The 19,066-nt window shown below is 49.0% G+C and overlaps 1 protein-coding gene and 1 long non-coding RNA gene across 2 annotated transcripts; both read left to right on the top strand.

Annotated features, from left to right (window-relative positions):
* The first annotated feature begins 5,644 nt into the window (after positions 1-5,644).
* On the top strand, positions 5,645-9,043 carry LOC135405656 (uncharacterized). The gene is made up of 3 exons (XR_010425911.1): positions 5,645-7,344; positions 7,454-8,835; positions 8,870-9,043. It is a non-coding gene; the product is annotated as an uncharacterized LOC135405656 (long non-coding RNA).
* Positions 9,044-13,495: 4,452 nt separating this feature from the next.
* Positions 13,496-14,566, top strand: LOC135405465 (olfactory receptor 14J1-like). Its single transcript, XM_064640165.1, has one exon. The coding sequence runs from the start codon at positions 13,496-13,498 to the stop codon at positions 14,453-14,455; it is 960 nt and encodes a 319-aa protein (XP_064496235.1). The 3' UTR covers positions 14,456-14,566.
* Positions 14,567-19,066: the final 4,500 nt, after the last annotated feature.

The following is a 19,066-nucleotide window of genomic DNA, read 5'->3' as shown; positions in this document are numbered from 1 at the left end:
GATTGAAGAAGCTGCGAAGAAGTCAGAAGCCAAACTCCAAGTGCCTTGAAGCATTGCTGGGCCCCACTGAGGGCAGGCACTGCCAAAGCCTCCCCAGGGACTCCTTGGAGCAGCTCCTTGGAGGCCAGGAGTGCAGGCAGACAAAGGCTCTGGGCAGGCCCCTGCAATGCTGAGCAAAGCCTGCCTTGGTTTTGTGGAGCACAAAGGCCAAGGCCTGAGCCCCAGGCCCTGGCCCAGCAGATCCTGTCCCTCCCGGCTGGCTCAGGGCTGTTTGGGGGGCACTGGGATGGGAGGGGGAGGAAGAACCAAGGCCCAAAACTGGGCAACCCCTGCCAGGCTCCTGAGGGAGGGGCGAGGCAGAAACCAAGGGCAGAACCTGCCAGGCAAGTTGGTTGTGGTGGCCTGAGTGGCAGAGGCAGCTGCCAGAGGCAAGGGGACAAAGGCCTGGGTGCCTTTGGGCCTTGCAGCCCTGCCAGAGCCCTTGGCCATCTCTCCTGCAGGCTGTCCTGCCCTGGCCCTGCTGCTGCTCTGGCCTTGCAGGCTGCACACACCCCTCCTGCTTTCCCACCCCCCTCCCAGCAGCATTTCCAGACCCTCCCTGATGTCTCTGCACCAGCTCTGGCTGTTGCCATGTGCACTTGGCCTTATTACCTTGGATCCTGAGCCCCTGTGCCACAGGACATCCCTCCCAGAGCCCAGGCCCTTCTCCTGGGGTCACTGCAGAGCTGAGCAGATCCAGGTCACCTCCCATTCCTCTGCCAACCCCCTGGGCCTGCTCTGGGCCCTCCAGGTCCTTGCCCTGCTCCCAAGGGCTGTGGGGGTGCTTAATGGTCAGGGCTTGGAGTTTAAAGCTCAGGGTGGGGATTAGGCAGAACTTTGGGAGGTTTGTTGTTCTGCTGGCAGTGTCTTGTTCATGATTAGGGGAAGAGAGTTTTGGGCTCGTTCAGGATTAAAGCTTGACTTTTCATACTGGTAATACAGGTTTGGGATTGGGGTGGGCATTAGAGGATGAATAAGAGTCTGGAGTTCTGGATTTGGGCTTTTTCTTCCTTGGAATTAGAGCAGTGGATTTCTTTTTAGTGGGAGGGATAACACTTTTGGGTAGTGTTGGGGCTTGAGGTTACAAAGTTCATAAAGGAATGTTTGCACAGTCAGTGTTTCAGCAGTCTCAGCATTTCCTGAATCTGGTTTTACCTCATCAAAATCTTTCCTCTCTCTTGGCCATGCCCCTCTTTCCTTCCCCAATTATCTTATCCCTTTTGTCCCAGTTTCTCCCAACCTCCTCAGAACTTTCATCAGGATGGGCTCAGCTTTGTGATGATGCTGTGCAACCTCCTGGAATCAAGGAGCCACTGTGGAACTGCAGAACCTCATGGAATTATGGGGCCATTGTGACACTGTGAAATCTTGTGAAATCAAGAGGCCACTGGGACACTCCAGGGCCCCATGGAGCCAAAGGAACCCAGGGACAGTGGGCAACCTCCTGAAATAAAGGGGCCATTGTGACACTGCAGAAACCCATGGAATCAGGAGGCCATTGTGGCACTGCAGGGCCTCTTGGAAACAAAGAAACCCTGGGCCACAGTGGAATTTCATGGAATCAAGAGGCCATTGTGACACTGGAGAACCTCATGGACTCATGGGGCCGATGTGACACTGCAGGGCTTCCTGGAATCCTGAGAAATTTCAGAGCCTCCTGGAACCAAGGGGCCATTGTGCCTCCCCAGAACTCCATGGAATCAAGCAGAGCCGCTGCCTCCCCCCCGCCACCGCACGGACCGGAGTCGCCGGCTCTGCCCCGCTTGGACACCTCTGGAGTCAGCGTGTTCTTGGGCAGCACAACTGAGATCAGAGAATTTCCCAGATTTTGCTTTGCCCCCTCTTTTCCCCAGGGACAGGGCAGCCTCTTCCCATGGCCCCTCTGCTCACACAGGGTGTCCTGCTCTTCTCCTGGCACATCCCATCTCCCCACAGAGCCTTTCCCCAGGGGAACATGTCTGTGCTGGCCTGAGCAGCCCTTCCTGCACCCCCTGCCCGTGCTCCCCACAGCCCCCGAGCTGGGGAGGCTGCTCTGCAGAGCACAGGGTCTGTGTGGCCCGGGGCCATGGGGGACTCTGTTGGGCTGTGCTGCTCAAGCTGGGAGGCAGAGCCAGCTGATGGTGCTCCCTGTCACTGACCACCTCCCACAGACACTCCTGTGTGGCCATGGAGGGGGCTCAGAGGGGCCCTGCCTTGTTCCAGAGCTGGGACATGGCTTTGGGGGCTGTTCTTGATTGACCTGTGGAAGTTCACTGAGGGCAAGAGAAGTCACTTGCAAGAGTTTTCCCTGTACCTGCTGTGTCCCCTGGGCTTGCAGAGCTCTGTTTGCCACTTCACAGCAAGATTTAGTACTTGATCTCTGATAACTACACCCTGGGCAGTATTCTGCTCCAGGGCTCCATTCACTGCTGACTGGATGGGATGAGCTGTCCCTGCAGATCCTCTGTGCTCTCCTGCAGTTCTTCATTTCCTACAGACAAGTCCTCACCTGCCATCAGAGCCCTCACAAGCTGCAGAGCCCCAGGCAGGTGACTTGGAGATCATTTGTCACCTCCATTGGCCATCGGCCACCAACACACAACATCTGAACCAGCCCTCAGTCCCTGCAGTCCCAGTGGGTCCCTGACCTCACTGCACTGTCTCCGTGGAGAAACAAGCAAAGCAACAAGACTTTTGACAGTCTAATCCTTGGTCTTCTTCTCCATATGTAAGGGGGGTACTTTTGAATTAGATGATCAATGGAGCATAGAGGCGTGAGAACGAAATCATATTAGGATGTGAAACCAGTTAGAGTATGGTACAATGTAACTTATGGCAGAAGCTAATTGTAAGGTCCATTGTGCTTTTCAACAAGTCAGCTTGATATCCCCTATTATCAGAGCTGAGTTCTTCCTTGGTTTTGCTACATATTGCAAGATAGATACATCTACCCTTGAAACACAATGGTAGAGGTCATACCTAGGGGTGAGAAAGATGATGATGGGAGGAAGATGATGTGGGCAGGGGTCGCTGGCCCCTTGCCCTACAGCAGGGCACGCACAGACTGTTGCCATGAGGTAATGATTAGGCGGTGTTTGGCTGCCATTCAGGCATCACCTTATACTGTGTGTACTGGCCCTACGTGGTGTAATGTGGAACTGATAAAAATGGGGTGTCGGGACTGCTGAGTCGAGCAATCCTCATCCTGCCATGGAGAGTGTGTCGCTCCGCGGGGACGCCCGCTAAGCACGGGCACCGACCAGCTGCTGCAGATCCTGGCAGCCCTGGCCTGTCTGTGTGGGTAAGCACAGTTTATTGATAGGAAGCAACTGTGAGAACAAACTTTTTAATATCCTTTTAATGTTCCTTTAATTCCCCTTTTATGTTTATAGTATTTTTCCTTTAGTTTCCCTTTTTACTAACCAATATCGTGTTATCCATAATATTGTGTTAAGATCCTTTTTTGGTATCCCTTTTTCACTAGTTAATACTGTATTAAATGCTGTTCGTAGTATTTGTTTTACTGCCACCCGATAAGGTAGTTATTTTGTATCCTTTTTTAGTTTTTAATTCCTCTTGCTAAGTTTATTACTATTATTATTATTCTCACTGTAATAAAAGATATTTTGTGTGCTTGAGTATTTTTTGGCACTTGTCTTTATTCCGGACATGTATCCGAACGTACTGCTACATAAATTGGCGTAGTCGGCAGGATACATGGAGGAATAAGCAGTGCCCCAGGGAATTCGTTGGTGGAGTGCTCAGCTGACGTTTCTCTGTGTATTGGTGGGAGATCTTCAGGTGGAGTGCACAGCCTGGAGAGCCGCGTCCCCGTGTGTGTTGTGTAAAAGGGAGATTCTCAGGTGGGGAGCATAGCCTGGGAAGCCACGTCCCTGTGTGCGAGGTGAACTCTGTGTGGGTGCTGTGAGTGCCAGTGTCTGGGTTCATATCTTCTGCTTGTTTTACTTTGTTTTAAACTGGTTTTTGTTGTTCTGGTTGATTAAGTTACTATATGGGTGGCAGTGCTTGTGTTTTATATGCTTTGTTTGTTTTTTGCATATGGGAGGTAGTTCTGAGCAATTAATTGTGATCACACTTCTTGAGACCTAGAATTAAGATTTGTCCTTTTTGTAGCTGTTGTTTATATGTACGACTTCATTGTATTAATTGTAATAAATATATCCTGGGACCTAGAGGCAGCCAGGAGATAAGGCTAGACTGGACTTTAAATTTTTATTGTATTCGGTGTGGAGCAGATCAAAGCTTAGGAGATACTCAGTGGATTGAGTTTTATTGTTGTTTCACTCATAGATATGTTTTTCTGAGGATTCATTCAGAGTTACTGTAGAGTGTGCATTTTGTGGTTGGTATACAGAGATTTTAGATTTGATGTGTATGTGTAGTTAGGCTTGTTTGTGATGTAAGAGCCATAGTTTGTGGATTGGTGTGTCTCATTTTGTTTAGCTTGAAAATTGAGAATCTGTTGTCATTGTTTTGTTAGTGAGAACATTAGGAGATTAAGATGAAAAAGTGGTCAGGAGGGTCAGCCGCAGACGGCAATGAACCCAAGAGAGCTCCTCCCCGTGAATTAATAGAATTGGGGCAGGAGCCATGGATTACTTTGTGGAGTAAGTGGGAAGCATGTACAAAGATTCCTCTTGAATACTGGGGGCAGCAGACCCCGTTGGAGGTATTGCAATACTGGGAGCAGTTTACCCCTACTACTAAATCAAGCAGTCGTCTGGAACAGGCTGGACGAATGGGGGGTGCACTGCTTACTGCATATAAGTTAACTGTGGAAAAATGCAAAAAACTGCAGGAGCAGCTGAATGCTGTAAGAGCCACTCAGTTGGTACAACGCCAGACTTTACTTGACCTTCAGGCTGAAAAGAACAGGGTAGAAGATAAACGTGTTACTTTAGCTGAGAAATATGCTGTGAGAACTGTTCGGCACAGACAAAGGAAAATAGACCGATTTGATCGGGGACCATGAGTGGGGGCTATAATCACTTCCCCTGATTGGGATCCAGAGAAGTGGGATGGTAACATATAGAGTAGTAGTGATGATTCTGATGAGGACAATTTTATAGAAAATTTAGAGAAGTTATCAACAGCAGATGAGTTGGCACAGAGAGCAAGGGGCTGACTCTGTGATAATAGACAAAGTTGATGCCACAAAGTTTTTAGGGTTAACTAATGATGTATATGTACAAAATGCCCTTCGGCGTTTAAGACAAACACCGGGAGTTGATAGAACTTTGGTTTCAGTTATTGCTGAAGGTCTTAGTGACCGTTTTACTAATGACGGATCATGGCAGGATGGAAGTTCATCCTGGGTAACTCTTCATCAAGCAATCAAGATATTAAAGGGGGAAGGGATGAAAGTAGCTATTGAATTGCAGAGCCCTGAACTTTACATGCAACAGCCTTTAATTCTAGTAATGTGAAACAAACTGTTAGAAGGCTGTCCTGTACCCTGGAAACCATACATTGTTCCACTGCTAGTGTCTAACTCAGGGGCACTCATAGAAGAGATCATAGAAAAGTTGTAGCAACTTGGTGACCTTCCAGGCCTCTCACCCACAGAACAAAACCTTAACTTGATACAATTATACTGTTGTAAGAGGAGAGGTAATATGACACCTCAAGTAAATATTAAATTGTTAGTATTTGGAAGGGGGGAGTTGTTTGTGTTTTGTCTCCTACAGGACCCTGCTGGCTTCCAGCATGTTTGATGAAACCTTATCATGAGCGGCAAGAATTCTAGACAGAGATCAGTGAATGCTGAGCAGCACAAGACCAGCCCGAATATCACATGGAAGAAAAACATATCCTAAATATAATTAATTGTGTCTACTAACTTTTGCTAACTTGTGTAATGACTCAGTTATCGTGTACCTGTCTCTTGTGTGTCTTGTCCACACCTGATGTTGGGATTCATGTAATGAACAATGTCCTGGCCAGAGGCTGGGGGGATATAGCTACCACAGCCATGACTACTCTTACATTAGCCTATTCAGTGCAGGTTATGTATCTTGAATAACAAGATGGATTAGTTATTCTTTTCTGCATAGCAGGTCTCGTGTCCCAATGGATCCCTGGATCTACTGCTCCAGAGATAAGAAGGTCTATATTTCTTAGATGAGTTGCACCAACAATCTATATGCTTTGTTTTGTGTTACTGGTAAGCAACAATCAGAATTGGAATATTATTCCTGAACTGTGTGCTGCCAAGTTGTTCTGGCAGCAGTGTTAAAGGTAAAGGCTAAAGCTAAGCCCTGGCTTCAAGAAGTGAAGGACATATGTGATGCTGTGTGCAGAGGGACTGCAATTGTGCTTGGTTTTGTCTCCTGGGATGGGGCAGACATGCCACTAAGGGGGGAAAGAAGACAATGGAAAACTATAAAACTTGTAACATCCTGAAGCCTAATGGTCATCACTGTATAGAACGATCCGTTTCTGTGCTATTCATGTCACACCAGTGATGTTTGTGAAGATCAGGCAGAACGGTGTGGTTTGAGAATTCTAAATCAGACACTGATTGTTTTGCAGTGCTCATATTTGTATGTGTTTCATCCCGGTAGTGTTACAGCAGGTGGCAAGAATTATTTGGAATCAACAAATGACAGGAACCTTTTGGCTTACGAGTCTATACAAGAATATATGTGATTGTGAAATAACCATGTGTGAGGTGCTGGGCCTCGCAGAAGAAAAGCTTATGTTGAAAAGCTGGTTGGCAAGACTGCAAATGAAGGACTGATGTTTGTGGACCTCCCTATGGGCTCTGGCTCGCATCATGTTTACAATTTTCTTATGATGAACTGGTAATATTCTAGTTAAGTGCAGAAATGATTTCACACTCAATGGTATAGTTAATGTGAAAGTAGATAAAATTCTTTTATAGCATGGAGGCAAGAGATAACCTGTACTATCACTCCATGAGGTGAAGAGGGATTGACTGCAGTCAGGGGTAAACTGGGGCAGGACGGTTTGCTCCCGATGAGGCCTGGAATCTGTACAGAGAGTGCAAGCTTTCTGTGGGAGCGGTTGGTGAGACCAGGATGTTGTCTGGTGTTGCATCAAACTCCAGATATACATTGCCTGTGATGGCTCCTAACAGGCCTATAAATGTGTGACTGGCAGTCAACCACTTCATACTATAAAAGATGAATCCAGACTATAAAATTCTGAAATGAGAAGTTCTGTTGTACTAGACTTTATATTTTGCAGAAATTCCTGAGCCCGTATGATTGGACACACCTGTCCAAACTTGGAAACTAGGTCTGCCAACCAGGAAAAGATTATCTCAAGTACTGTTGACTCCAAGTAAATAACCACTGTAATCCACTTAGATCTCCTCACTGGGGATGGACATGATTATATTATTGTCTGTATTTTCGCTGTTACTCAGTTGTTATGTTGTTCACATTTTTAGAAATGACACTTCATCAATGCGCTGTTCGAGTCATTCACCAGTGTCATGGTCCAACCATGGACCACGCGGTGGGATGGAATCCAACAGCCCCCAGGAACTGGTCTCTCCTCTGAGGATGCAGAGCAGCAGGGCCTCTTCCAGACCCAACTGTACCTTCCAGAAAGATATCAGCTATACTTTGCTTCTTTGCTAACTTCTGTTTTAGATGTCAATGTGTGGACCACCCTGGCCAACGTGACGAAGACGGACGTGATATGTGTGTCCATGGTAACTCCCACGAGTTCTTTTCGCACCTGTCTGGTTGGAGTACCTATTGATAACTACCGGTGGGGAACTCTGTATAATGAGACCGCGTTAGCAAACTGCAACTCGATGCTTCTACCTAAACTATATGTCAGGTACCAAGGTTAATAAAGGAGGAGTTGACATTTTTCCTAGAGATATATACCAGAACGCATCAGCTTGGTGCAATGAGACTCTGCAAAAATGATTTATTCCTGGATCTGATGCGATAGGTCTCCCAAATGATCTGTTTCTCATTTGTGAACAAAGAGCATGGAAAGGTATTCCAGGAAAGGCTGTAGGAGGCCCTTGTACCTTTGGACAATTAACCTTTTTTCATCCTCGCAGCGTAACCTTGCCTAAGCTAAGAAGACGCAGACGTGGCACACGGCGATTTACTCCGGACTGTAACTCTGATGTAGAGTTTTGGAATAAGGCTGAAAGAATAACTGCTAGTATAATATCTCAGATAGGGACTGCTCATGCTTTGGCTTCTTTAAATAAACTAGGATGCTGGCTGGCTAAAGAAGCTAATGCTACTTCTGCTGCTTTGAGTGCATTGCTCACAGATGTAGACTCTGTTAGACATGCAAGTTTACGAAATAGAGCTGCTATTGATTTTTTTGTTGTTAGCCCAGGGACATGGCTGTCAAGATTTTGAGGGCATGTGCTGCATGAATTTAAGTGATCATTCTGAATCTGTTCATGCTAGCATCCAGAAATTAAAAGCCCTTACTCAACAATTACATGTTCATGATGAATGGAACCTCTTTGGTGATTGGAAATGGGGATGGCCCTGGTTACGAAAAGCGTTAATAGGCTTGTCAATAGTTGGATGTATAATAACATACATATTGTGTATGATTCCCTGTATACTAACATGTGTACGTTGAATGATAAACACCAAGCTAAATGCATTACAATCTCGAGTAGTTCGTTATCATCCTCTTGCTACCATTGATCACGCGGTGGTATGTAAGGGGGTTACTTTTGAATTAGATGATCAATGGAGCATAGAGGCGTGAGAACGAACTCATATTAGGATGTGAAACCAGTTAGAGTATGGTACAATGTAACTTATGGCAGAAGCTAATTGTAAGGTCCATTGTGCTTTTCAACAAGTCAGCTTCTAAGGTCCATTGTGCTTTTTAGCAAGTCAGCTTGATATCCCCTATTATCAGAGCTGAGTTCTTCCTTGGTTTTGCTACATATTGCAAGATAGATACATCTACCCTTGAAACACAATGGTAGAGGTCATACCTAGGGGTGAGAAAGATGATGATGGGAGGAAGATGATGTGGGCAGGGTCGCTGGCCCCTTGCCCTACAAGTAGGGCATGCACAGACTGTTGCTATCACGTGATGAACAGGCGGGGTTTGGCTGCCACTCAGGCATCACCTTATACTACGTACTGGCCCTACATGGTGTAATGTGGAACTGATAAAAATGGGGTGTCAGGACTGCTGAGTTGAGCGATACTCATCCTACCACCGAGACTGTGTTGCTCTGCGGGGACGCCCGCTAAGCACGGGCACCGACCAGCTGCTGCAGATCCAGGCAGCCCTGGCCTGTCTGTGTGGGTAAGCACAGGTTATTGATAGGAAGCAAATGAGAGAACAAACTTTTTAATATCTTTTTAGTGTTCCTTTAACTCCCCTTTTATGTTTATAGTATTTTTCCTTTAGTTTCCCTTTTTACTAACCAATATCGTGTTATCCATAATATTGTGTTAAGATCCTTTTTTGGTATCCCTTTTCACTAGTTAATACTGTATTAAATGCTGTTCGTAGTATTTGTTTTAATGCCACCCGATAAGGTAGTTATTTTGTATCCTTTTTTAGTTTTTTATTCCTCTTGCTAAGTTTATTACTATTATTATTATTCTCACTGTAACAAAAGATATTTTGTGTGCTTGAGTATTTTTTTTTGGCACTTGTCTTTATTCCAGACATGTATCCGAACGTACTGTTACAGCATACAGTCCCATTACTATGGTCAGTTACCACAGGAACCATCATACTTCCCACTGGTACAGTCGGTTATCATGGCAACCATCATACATTCTCATTGATACTATCAGTTACCGTGGGAACCATCATACCTGTCACTGGTACAGTCAAATACCATGACAACCATCATACATTGCTGTTCCCATGGTCAGTTACCACAACAACCATCACACATTCCCATTGCTATGGTCGTTTACCATAGCAACCAGCATACCTTTCCATTGTTAGTCAGTTACCATGGCAACCATCAGACATTTCCACTGCTATGGGCAGTTACTATGGTAACCTCTTGGTTCCTCTTGGACAGAAGCAGATGCAGATGAGCCTCCCTCTTGTCCACCAACCTGCCAGCTGTGCTCTAAAGGCCTGTGTCCCAAGGGCTGTCTTGAACAAGACCCTGCACAAGCCTCTGGGACTCTTTGCATCCTGTCGTGCTGCCTTTCCAGTGAATTCCAGGGTTATCAAAGACAACTGGAATGGGCTCTGTCTCACACCACAAGGTCAACCAAACCAGTCTCTCCTCTGACCCTCACCCGCAAAAGTTCACCCAATTTCTTCATCTCCTACACCATCTTCACAGGTCCAAGAAGCTCCTTCCCACTGAGGACACCTCTCTCCTGCTCTTTCTCTCCTGTGTCTCCTTGGCCTTCTCTCCCAACCCATCACAGCCCTGCAACCTGGGAACTGTCTCAGCAGGCCTGGGCTGTTATTGCCTGCAAGTGGAATGAAGAGAGACTTGGGGCTGCAGCTCCTCCTGCCTGTGCCCCACACGCAGGGCATTGGGGCCTGTCTGGCTGCAGCCCCTCAGCGGGGGCACCGGGGTAAGAACAGACTTGCAGTGGGGAAAGCTGCTCTGAAAGCCCTGAGAGCTGGGGTGTGCAGAGGCTTTGCTGACAATGGCCTTGGGGGTGGACGTGCTGGGACTCAGGCGGAAAATCCCAGGCCTGATCCCTGAGGAGATCAGCACATGCTGCTGAAATGTAGGGGGAGAGAAGAGCCAGCAGAGGGAGGAAACAAGTGTGGACAGCCTGGGCTGATGTGCTTTGGACTCGTGCCTGGCCCGGCCTTGGCTGGGCAGAGAAGGGACAACCTTTGTGTCCCTGCAGGGCTGGGATTCACTCCCTGCCCCAATGGCACCCAATGTGTCTGAGAAGCCCTGGGTGGTGCCTCTCACAGAACTGACTCCATTTGGTCACCTGAGCACCTCTAGGGACTGCCCTGGACAGAAGGAACAGTGACAGGTTCCCCTGTCCTACATGTGGGCACCTTCTGCCACTGAAGTTGGCCAAAGCAATGTCCCAGCAGCCTCCAAGAAGATCCCACAGCTGCTGCCCTGTCCCTAGGAACTGCTGCATTGGAGCCTGCAGTTCCCAGCAGGAATCTTGGTCACCTCTGGCCCCTCAGAAGGAACCAGGGTTTTGTGTCCCAGCAGGTCACTCCTGGCTTTGGTCTTCCTTCATTGCCATGGGAGCTGGGACAAGGAGTCACCTGCAGGTGCCTGTTTTGGGCCCACTGACGTGGAGCAGGAGGAATCCCAGCCCATGGAGGTTGTGGAGGGAGCTGTGTCCTTCTGGCCCCAGGTCTGTAGAGCCACAAGGAGACACCTCTGTTGACTCAGCTGAGTCCCTTCCCTCAGTGCAGGTGAAGGAGATCCCTCCTGGGCACTGTCTGGGTTTCCTGTCTAATGATGGGACATGAAAAGGGGACTCTTGAACTCTGTGTGTGTTTGGAGAAGCGACAGTGCTGAATGAAGTGTCTGTGCCCAGGTGAGAGAAGGAACATCATTATTTCCTTCAGCTGTGTGCCAGCAGGTTCCCCTGGAGCCCCAGGGACAGCTGGAGGGAGCCCAGAGGGGCAGAGCAAGGGCTGCCTGGGGCTGTTGCTGTGCTGCTGAGCTGGTCTGGGCTCCTGGCACACAGGGAGCTCCTGGTAACCAAGAAGAGCTTCAAAGAGACAGCTCTGCTGGTGAGCAGCTCCTCTGCACAGCCCAGCAGGGCTGAGGGCACTGCCTGCAGCACCCAGGGCACAGGAGAGAAGGCAGAGAGATGAGAGGCAGCCTGGGCTGGAAGGTGACTGAGCTCTCACTATGCCAGAAACCTTCCCAGGATTTGAAGGAAGAATTCTCTGGCTGTAGGAAAGTTTAACTTGCCTTCCTGGAGGCATCTCCTAAAGCTGGCACATCCCACAGCTTCTAGGATCTTTCAGCAGGACTCTCCCAGTTGCTGCAGTGCAGGGGAAGTGGCCATATGGCAGAGTAGGGCAGGAGCTGCAGGCAGCAAGGGCAGAGAGGAGAAGGGAGCAGGAGGTTCAAGGGATCCTGGGGTGGGAGGACAGGGCAGAGCTGCTCAGGGCAGGAACCTTGCCAGCCCTTTGCCACGGTCAGGCTGTGGCTGCAGAGCAGTGCAGGTGAGTTCCTGCAAGTGCCTCTCCCAGCTGCCAAATGGCAGCAGTGGCAGGAGCTGTCAGGATGGCTCTGCTGGATTTGCTGGGGTGCAGCAGGAGAAGCTGCTGCAGAGCAGGACTTGCTGCTGCCCCATCAGAGGCCCAGGGCAAGAAGGTTCCCTGTGGCAGGGCTGACTGTGGGGTGGGAAGGTGGGGGTGCAGCCAGGGGTGCCCAGGGCTGTGGTGCAGAGCAGGGTCCTGCCCCCAGGGCTCTGTGTGCTGGGGCAGGGACTCTGCTGCCTGCCAGGGTCAGCTCTCAGCCCGGCCAAGGAGCTGCCACGGGGCTGGGGGAGAAGGGCTGTGGGGAAGGAACAATTCCTGGGAGGGTAGAGCAGGGCAGAGTCCTTCTGATCTCCAAAGTGTGCTGCAGGGATGAGGGCTGGTCACAGCTCCAGATCTAAGCAGGAAATTTCCCAGAAGGTATTTGCAAGAGGCACAGACAGACAGGGGATACCCTAAAGAGAATGAACCAGTTCTTTCAGTGTTATACTCTGGGTTGTCTGAGTGGTGAGTGCGACAGGGAAATGAATCTCTGAGCACAGGAGGAGACACTGAAACTTGAACTCTGTTAGATTAGAGGGGATTGAACCTGAGATTATCAGACATCAAAACTGTCTTATAGATGCATCAGTGTCACTTTTCCAGCCTCCTCAGGGTTGCTCTGACATTGCCATCAGAGCCTGCCCAGCCAGAGATGCCCCTGGGCAGTGCCCTGTGCTGCTGGGAGGGCTCTGCAGGGCACAGCTGAGCCCCCAGGGCTGGGATGGGCTCTGGCAGCACTGGCAGTGTCCAGCTCTGAGCCCATGGAAGCAGCTGCTGGCAGGGACAGCTCCAGGCAGCAGAGCCCTGGGCAGGGAGTGGGGGGCAAGTGCCTCCAAGGCCTGGGGGAGGGGGTGTTCAGGCAACGCTGCTGAGCACTGTGTGTTGGGCCATAGAAATGAGGATTCCTGCAGTGGAAAAAAACCTTCTGCAGCTGTGATGGTTAAAATAGAAAACACAGGTGCAATTATTCTTAGGTCAGACTAAGCTTCTGCTCTGCAGCTCCAGCTCTTCTGAATCGTGGGTGTAGAGAGGGAACTTTTGTATTCAAGATGTGCTACAACTAACATTCCTTGTGTGCCTGAGAGCTTTACGAAAAAAGTTATATGTCACACCACAGCAGAGCAAAACAGACTCCTTGGCAGTGAATTTGGTGACATTTGACACGTTGATTTCTTTTAGAAATGGAGTGGCTTTTTCACAGAGATCTGTCTTAACTGTTCCCTGTCCTTTTCTTTTCTGAAACAGATCTTGTGCTAAGAAATAACAAATGTCCAACAGCAGCTCCATGCCCCAGTTCCTCCTCCTGGCATTCGCAGACAGGCGGGAGCTGCAGCTCCTGCACTTCTGGCTCTTCCTGGCCATCTCCCTGGCTGCCCTCCTGGCCAATGGCCTCATCCTCAGCGCCATAGCCTGTGACCACCACCTGCACACCCCCATGGGCTTCTTCCTGCTCAACCTCTCCCTCACAGACCTGGGCTGCATCTGCACCATTGTCCCCAAAGCCATGCACAATTCCCTCTGGGACACCACAACCATCTCCTACATGGGATGTGCTGCACAGGCCTTTTTCTTTCTGTTCTTCATCTCAGCAGAGTTTTCCCTCCTCACCACCATGTGCTACGACCGCTACGTTGCCATCTGCAAACCCCTGCACTACGGGACCCTCCTGGGCAGCAGAGCTTGTGCCCACATGGCAGCAGCTGCCTGGGCCACTGTGTTTCTCAATGCTCTGCTGCACACAGCCAATACATTTTCCCTGCCCCTGTGCCAGGGCAATGCCCTGGGCCAGTTCTTCTGTGAAATCCCTGCCATCCTCAAGCTCTCCTGCTCACACTCAGGCTACCTCAGGGAAATCGGGCTCACTGTGATTAGTGCCTGTTTAGTGTTTGGTTGTTTTGTTTTCATTGTTTTCTCCTATGTGCAGATCTTCAGGGCTGTGCTGAGGATCCCCTCTCAGCAGGGACGGCACAAAGCCTTTTCCACGTGCCTCCCTCACTTGGTCGTGGTCTCACTATTTGTCAGCACTGGCTTGTTTACTTACTTGAAGCCCCCTTCAATCTCCTCCCCATCCTTTGATCTGTTGGTGTCAGTTCTGTACTCAGTGGTACCTCCAGCATTGAACCCCCTCATCTACAGCCTGAGGAACCAGGAGCTCAAGGACACACTGAAGAAAATGATGACTGGATGTTTTTCAGAAGCAAAAATGTTTCTGTTTTCTGCTCCATAACATTCAGAATGGATGGCCCAGCCTTCCTTCTCAGGTTTCTTATGGCAATAATTTGTGGGAGCTGTTCTCTTTTTTCTTGCAATAATTTTTTTCCACAAAAGAAAATGTTTTTCTTCCTGCCCTTTCTAATTCATTGTCTAGTATTGAATTTGATTCTGATACTGTCTAAATGAGGAATTGTAATTTATGCATTTCAAAAAAACTAATTTTCTTGTAGAAACTTTTTTGGATGAAATCCTTCCTCTGGTACTTTTGAAGTAGCAGGGACTGTCCCTGTGTGCAGATGAAGAGAGAAAAGGAGTCCCAGCACAGCAGCACTGCCAGGGAGCACCAGAACTTATTCTGAGCTGCTCTCTTTCAACTTCCACGCTCTCCTTCTGCACCCATGTGTAAGACCTGACTGGTTTGATATTGGGGTGTGGAGATGTAACAAGAACTAATAGTTTTTGCAACAAAACATGTCATAGAAAATTACTGTGTGCAATTTAGAGAAATTGGCCAAGGACAGTGAGAGAACAATGAAGAAGGGAGCTAAAGCAGCAGATGTATTTATAACCAGGAATACTTTCTCAAAGAAGTTCATATGGCAGTCACTTGGAATTCTGGGGACTCCAAACAGAGAAGACCACCAAAGATGCTCGATGAAGCCCCTCAGAGACCTTACAAGGATATGTATATATGCTAATAAGTGTTGGGAGCTGCAGCTCTGGTGTATCTGTGAATGCCATGAATACATAAAAGGAATGCAGGGAACAAAAAATGGATAACCATGTAATGCTGACATAGAAGCAGGAGTGAAGATACCTCTGTGTTCACTTCCGTGAACTGATTCCCAGGGCACCTGGTTAGCTGAAATCACGCAGTGTTGTAATAAAAATGCCTGCCTATTAAAACTCACAAATTGAGTCTTAGCGGTTTCTTTAAGAGCTGGTTTTAGGCAACAACGATGCTTCATGGCCCCTCACAGCCCCTCATGGCCCCTCACAGGCCCTCATGGTCCCTCACAGCCCCTCATGGTCCCTTACAGCCCCTCACAGCCCCTTACAGCCCCTCATAGCTCTCACAGCCCTTCACAGGCCCTCACGGCCCCTCACAGCCCCTTACAGCACCAGATGTGGGGATTCTCCCAAAGGAGATGGGATCAGGCCCTGCTTGTCCTCCTTTTAGTTGGGTCATTTTATATCAGTGAGTAAAGAAAGGTTGAAATGAAACAGTTTGCACCATTTCCCTCTGCTTTAATTTGGGGGGGCTGAAGCTCTCTGCTGACGGTGGCCCGAGTGTGACCATCAGTGCAGCCCCCCAGCCCCCTTTGTTTCCCCCCAGTCATTCCTGGTTCCAAAGCCCCCCGGCTCTGGAGGAGGTAGAGCTGCAGCGCCGTGGGCTCCGTCCCCGGCCCAGCCGGGGCTCTCGGGCAGGAGCAGCAGCAGCGCAGCCCCTTCCCACCTGCTCTTGCCTTGGCTTTGCCTGGGAAGCCAGAAGCCTCTGGAAACCAGCACAGCCACTGAAACGGGAGCCAGGCCTAAAAGAGTTAACTGAGATATCTTGGCCTGCTAAGAAACCCCAATACCTGTGTTGCTAGAAGAACATTTCAGGAGCACTGGTTAATATCATGTTCTGTCCTGCTCACTGGACCAAAGGACTTATTATAGAAAGGAGTAGTACACACATGGTAATAAATTAGGTAAAGAAGACATTTGAATAAGATATAGAAGGCCCAAAGCCAGGGTTTTGCAAGCTTGAAGAATTCAGGTCACCTGACAAAGAAAATTGAAAAGGTCAAATCACGGAAGATATCCGTGGTGACCACCAGAGGGATGAAGGCTTGAGGAGAAGATCCCCAGAGTAGAAGACTGTGCATGCCTGGAAAGACTCCACTCAGAGACTAGCCTACTTATTAATATGTATGTTAAATGATTTAACCATGTATATAAAGTGTATAAAATGGCTTCCTTTTGCACATTCAGGTCGAGCAAGCTTGTCCAGCGTGAGCTGGCTTGCTTGCAATGTTGAATAAACAAATACTTTGCAGGTTAAAGACAAAAAATTCTCTGAGCAGTTAATCATATTGAGGTTTTTCAGGAGCAAAGAGGGTTGGGAGACTTCCAGACTCCTCAGGCTGGGAAGGGGATAGGGCAAGTCCTCCTGCAGTCATTCTCAGACATTGGAAGGACAAGGCAGGAATTGCAGAAACCCTGTGGGAGGGAAAAGAAGGGGATGTTGTGTGCTCAGACTTTATCAAGGCCCTTGATGTGGTCTCCTGTGGTCTCCTTATGGCCAGACTGGTGACAGCTGGACTGAAGAAGTGGAAGATGTGGTGGGTGGGAAGATGGCTGAATGAAGAGGGTCAAATAAAATCCATGGTACAAAGTCCTCTTGGCAGCAACTTCCTAGTGAAATCCCTCAGTGACCAGCCCTTGAACACCACTATAGAACACCCTTATTATCTCTCTGTACATTGGGACAAAATGTGTTTTCAAGTCCTTTGTGGATGATGCCAAATTTCAGGGAGCCCTTGAGCAACCTATCCTGGTTTAAAGACACATATTGGGGTGGGAACTCCAATAAAATGAATTCAATCCCCTTTTATTCCCCACCTCTACAGGGAGACAAAATACGAGGAGGTATAATTGAAAACAATAAGAGTTTACTGACAGAAAATATATCAGCAAAAACAGCCATATCAACAGACAGTTCAAAGCATCAGCAGAGAGAGAAATTGTCTCCTCTCCCCCCCTTTCCCCAACTCCCTTTTGTAAACAGATAAAAACAGGGATCAACATGTGCCTCTCTTCTCCCTTGTACCCCAAATGGACAAAGAACAAAAAAGAAAACCAGGGGAAAGAGGGGGCAAAGCAAAATCTGGGAAACTCTCTGGTCTGAGATCAGTTGTGCTGCCCAAGAACACGCTGACTCCAGAGGTGTCCAAAAAGGGCAAAGCCGGCAACTGCGGTCCGTGCGGCGGCGGGGGGGAGGCAGCGGCTCTGCTTGATTCCATGGAGTTCTGGGGAGGCAAGGTGACCTATTGGTTCCATGAGATTCTGAGATGTCTCAGAGTTCCTTTTGTTTCAAAGAGACCCCACATGTCACAATGGTCCCTTGGTTTTATGAGATTCCTCAGTGTCCCTGCATTCCTTTGGTTCCATGAGGCCCTGCAGTGTCACGGTGCCACTTGATTCCGTGATGTTACAAAGATCAGAATGGCCCCTTGATTTAAGGCCAACTGCACATGGGGCTGCCTTGGGGGGAGTGTGGGCCCAGACAAGGGAGTTTTCACCCCCTGGACTCAGCCCTGGGGTCACCACATCTGGACTGGTCTGTCTGTCTGTGAGGTTCCCCATTCTGGAGGAATGAGGAAGAACTGGAGAGGGTCTAGAGGAGATCTGACAGGATGGAGCTTTTCTCCATATTGGAAATAGAATGAAATCTCCACAAAGAGTAACATGGAAGGTTCAGACTGAAGGTGAGGAAAGAGAAATGTCACTCAACGGGGACCCTTGTGCTGCAAGAGGTCACCCAGAAGGAAGTCAGGATCGGCCCATGGCTTTGTGTTCCAGGGAACAGCCAGAGCTGGTGCAGAGACATCAGGGAGGGTCTAGAAATGCTGCTGGGAGGGGGTGGGAAAGCAGGAGGGGTGTGTGCAGCCTGCAAGGCCAGAGCAGCAGCAGGGCCAGGGCAGGACAGCCTGCAGGAGAGATGGCCAAGGGCTCTGGCAGGGCTGCAAGGCCCAAAGGCACCCAGGCCTTTGTCCCCTTGCCTCTGGCAGCTGCCTCTGCCACTCAGGCCACCACAACCAACTTTCCTGGCAGGTTCTGCACTTGGTTTCTGCCTCGCCCCTCCCTCAGGAGCCTGGCAGGGGTTGCCCAGTTTTGGGCCTTGGTTCTTCCTCCCCCTCCCATCCCAGTGCCCCCCAAACAGCCCTGAGCCAGCCGGGAGGGACAGGATCTGCTGGGCCAGGGCCTGGGGCTCAGGCCTTGGCCTTTGTGCTCCACAAAACCAAGGCAGGCTTTGCTCAGCATTGCAGGGGCCTGCCCAGAGCCTTTGTCTGCCTGCACTCCTGGCCTCCAAGGAGCTGCTCCAAGGAGTCCCTGGGGAGGCTTTGGCAGTACCTGCGCTCAGTGGGGCCCAGCAATGCTTCAAGGCACTTGGACTTTGGCTTCTGACTTCTTCAGCAGCTGCTTCAGTCTTCTCTCAGCACCTCAGGATCATGGGCTGGGCTGCAAACACACCGTGGGGCTCATTAAAATGCAGAAATCCCTCAGGATCTCTTTGTCTTCCTTTAATTGTCTTCAAGGCAATTTCAAAACAAGTTTTCCAAGTTTGTATTTTTTTTGTTTTAATTCAATGATGGATATTTTGTAGTTCAGAGAAGAGGTGATAGAGGTGTTCTCCAAGTGATCTTGATGCTGAGTGTCTCCTCAGGAGATCCACACTGACCCTGGATGATCAACCTTGCTCCTCACCCCCCAACCTCACCAGTTCTGACATGGCCCATCTTGGACTGACAGCTGATGCAACTCCAAACACACTGTGGGACCCATTAAAACACAGGAAAACAAATTATTTCCCTTTCTTTTAATTGTCTTCAAGTCATCAAGAGTTCTACAGCTAATT

Source organism: Pseudopipra pipra, chromosome W, assembly GCF_036250125.1.
Source record: "Pseudopipra pipra isolate bDixPip1 chromosome W, bDixPip1.hap1, whole genome shotgun sequence".
Classification (NCBI taxonomy): domain Eukaryota; kingdom Metazoa; phylum Chordata; class Aves; order Passeriformes; family Pipridae; genus Pseudopipra; species Pseudopipra pipra.
The sequence above is the reverse complement of the archived record's forward strand: the minus strand, read 5'-3'. Positions and strand labels throughout refer to the sequence as shown.

Coding starts and splice junctions, on each gene's coding strand:
- LOC135405465 (XM_064640165.1), top strand. CDS start 13,496: ATGTCCAACAGCAGCTCCATGCCCCAGTTCCTCCTCCTGGCATTCGCA.